Source organism: Nansenia antarctica (assembly GCF_963989245.1).
Source record: "Nansenia antarctica genome assembly, chromosome: 6".
Taxonomy (NCBI): Eukaryota; Metazoa; Chordata; class Actinopteri; order Argentiniformes; family Microstomatidae; genus Nansenia; species Nansenia antarctica.
In genome coordinates, this window is record NC_137676.1 from 57,339,280 (window position 1) to 57,342,612 (window position 3,333).

The following is a 3,333-nucleotide window of genomic DNA, read 5'->3' on the forward strand; positions in this document are numbered from 1 at the left end:
TGCCCTTTGTTGGGGAGAAACTTGAGCAATGTGAGGGTACAAAAGTCCCCTGTGGTATTTAACCAGCAGCCTTTGTGCTTGGCTGCGCGTTGGCGTCTCCACTTGGCGCGTTACCCAGCGCCTCTCTAAACGCGATTGTTTCTTCCTTTAACGACATTCACCGGATCAAAACACGCTCTTAATTCGATCAGAAGGCTTCACCCTTCACAACAATACCAGAATAATTCCTCCCAAAGTTTGTTAAGTTGACCGAAATTAGCCTAATGAATAGAGGTCTCCGGGCTGCCCCTCTCGCGCAGGTGACGGGGGATAATGCGCGTTCTAACCAGCTGCATTCTTCTCCTTTATTTCTCTTTTCTTTCACTGCATTATGAAAATGTAGAGACCAATGAAACTATTCAGTGGCTTCAATAGAATGTTCTTATCGTATAATAGGATCCAGATTCAGCCTCCTCGTGAGGCGGCTCCAGCGGTGGCTCGCCCTCGTGCCCAAGCCGTGCTGGAGACGCCGTCCGTGACGCAGGCGACGCTCTCGTGCCAGGGCCAGTCCCACACCTGCCGCCGGTTGGAGAACAACGGAGAGAAGTTCAACAAAAAGCCGCCGTCTCCCCTCAAAAGATGGACGTGTCACCGAGTCGCGTGAGAACCGGCGAGAACAAACGGAGGGACTCCGTCTCCAACAGCTCGCCCCTCGCGCCGGCGGAACAGCCTATTAACGGCTTACTTAATTACTGTTACGGTGGACAGGCCTGAACACCGGGACAGGGTCTCGAGGGAAGTTAAGACGGCAAGCTGGGAGGTGAAAACAGCCCATCGTGTGAGAAACGCGAGAAAGAAAGAAGGTTATTTTTCTCAGCGCTGGCTTTGTTTCCAGTGCGCGCGATGCGCCCAGCCGGATCAGGCACAGCCTCGCGCTCGGTTCACGTTTCCCGCCGGGGTTCTTAACTATGCAAATAATATTCTACACGTCATCACGTGTCTTTTGAACAGCCACGTGGATTAACAAAGCAGGTCTGCCCCCCCATAACCCCCCCCCCCCCCCCCGCGAGTTTCAGACTTTAACTATTTCTTTAACTGATCCTAAACGCACACATCATCCAGAGCCCTGCCTTAATCCTATGGAATAACTTAGCCCATGAATGCCTCAGTCCGGAGGATGATCGCTTTATAAGGACCGTCTCTCCCTGCTCCTCTCAGTCTACATACAGCAGCCGCGGAACAAGCAGCTTCCTGTCACCACGTAGAACAGGTTTCATTCCACAGTGGACCAGCAGCGTTTTGATGGCCTCCAAGATGAAGGACAGAAAGGTAGGCGCTCTCCTCGCGCGCTCTGTGAACTTGGAACTAAAATGACGTTGGCAACAGAGACGTTTTACGGTCATTTTTGGGGGATATCTATTGAAATAATAAATCATGTAGGCTACTTGGTACGAATAATGTGCCATAACTCTGTCCATGTGGACTCAAATGCCAAAGTTGGCTGCAGACACCGAGCAGTTGTTACGTTCCGATGTCAGGAGCGTTTCAAAACTACAACGCGTGAAATGTAGCCTAACTAGTTGGTTGTGAGGAGGAACATGTGTGTTGTGTTTGACGGTAATAGTCCCGGTAGAGCCCCGGTTTGTGTCGTCATGCGCCGGCGCGTCGTCCGCTGACGCTGTTGCGCTCGCGGGTGCCAAAGCGCACCACCACACCACCACCAACAACAACAATACCTCTCGTCGCCGTTAACGTTGCCAACATCATTTAGAGCTCCTGTCTGTGTCAACACTGTTTGTTCCGGTGTCTACGGTGACTCTCCTTGTGACTCACCGGTCTCGTGTCTCCACAGAGAACTCCCGTCTCCCACAAGGTGATCGAGAAGCGGCGACGGGACCGAATCAACCGGTGTCTGAACGAGCTGGGGAAGACGGTGCCCATGGCGCTCGCGAAACAGGTAAGCTACGGTTGGTTACGTAGATCGATTTCACTTTCAACACACGATTATATTTTACAAGTAGCCTAGCCTATCCTTAAATTAAATTAAGGGAATTAACGCCTTCACTGAAATATGTATTTAACGTTATATATTTGGCTGGTTTATCTCTTCTTTATCTGTGCCAAATATGCTCCATTCACGTTCCGATGTCGACTGGCAACTGTTAAATAGAAATGGCTTTAAACGAATTACTTTTTAATTTTAAATTGTTGTTAATAACCACTGTTTATTTAGTTGATGTTGTAACACGCACCTCCTCTCTCGGTAGAACTCCGGTAAGCTCGAGAAGGCGGAGATCCTGGAGATGACAGTGCAGTACCTCCGCGCGCTCCACTCCGCGGACTTCCCACGGGGCAGAGAGAAAGGTGCGTCACCGCGGAGTTCGGCTCACGCCTGGACTCATCTCGTTACCGGGCAATTCTATCCCGACAACGTGAAATTGTCGATTAGTTCATCTTTTTATTTTATATAGCCGATTATCTTCTTCTATGAGTGCAACTTTGTTGATGATATTTAAATGGTTCACGCAATAATATTTAACGTGCTAAATGTTGCTAAAATAATTGCTAAAACAATTTCTAAAAGAATTGCTAAAAAAATGCTAAAATAATTTCCCCTTGAGGATCAATATCCAATCTATTCTAGCCTATGTATCTATATCTGTCTGTCTGTGATGTTTCTGGTGCGTGTTCTAACCGCGCGCTTTCCGCCTCCTCTAGGTGAGCTGCTCGCGGAGTTCTCGAACTACTTCCACTACGGATACCACGAGTGTATGAAGAACCTCGTGCACTACCTCACTACGGAGGACCGCGCGGAGACCAAAGACATCAAGTACGCGCGGATCCTCGCCTTCCTCCAGTCCAAGTCCCGCGCCGTCACCGAGCCCGTGTTCGGTTCCGTCGGCTCGTTACCGGAGCCCGTGGACTATCTGTACTCGTCCCCGGAGCACCCGAGTCACAGCCCCACGGACTCCGTGTTCCAGACCACGAGCCCCCCCGGACACTACTCGTGGCACGGCTCCGCGCGCAGCCCAGCCATCACGTACCCAACGGTGCCCCCGCAGCAGCACACGGGCTACCTGTCCCCGGTACAAGGACTCGACCACGCGCATCACTACTTCAACTTCCTCGGCCACGCGCACGCGCACGCCAACGCCTTCAGTTTGCACAGTGCGCAGCACGCGCACGCCTTGTAAATAGAATCTCCGTGTTGTTTTGTCTTTATTTATATGTGACGTACATACTGTATAGAATGTTGATATTTTTAAATGAAATAAATCTTTTTTAAGAAAAACTCAACACTTTTCAAAAGTCAACACTTTTCCATTGTATTGTTGTTGCTGGTTTTAGCTATGT

At 50.0% G+C, this 3,333-nt stretch overlaps 1 protein-coding gene across 1 annotated transcript; it reads left to right on the plus strand.

Moving 5' to 3' along the window:
* Nucleotides 1-1,281: 1,281 nt before the first annotated feature.
* Nucleotides 1,282-3,173, plus strand: helt (helt bHLH transcription factor; the record flags this gene model as incomplete). The annotated part of the gene is made up of 4 exons (XM_080534664.1): nucleotides 1,282-1,308; nucleotides 1,832-1,936; nucleotides 2,247-2,343; nucleotides 2,698-3,173. The coding sequence occupies 4 exons, from the start codon at nucleotides 1,282-1,284 to the stop codon at nucleotides 3,171-3,173; spliced, it is 705 nt and encodes a 234-aa protein (XP_080390790.1).
* Between the last annotated feature and the right edge of the window lie 160 nt (nucleotides 3,174-3,333).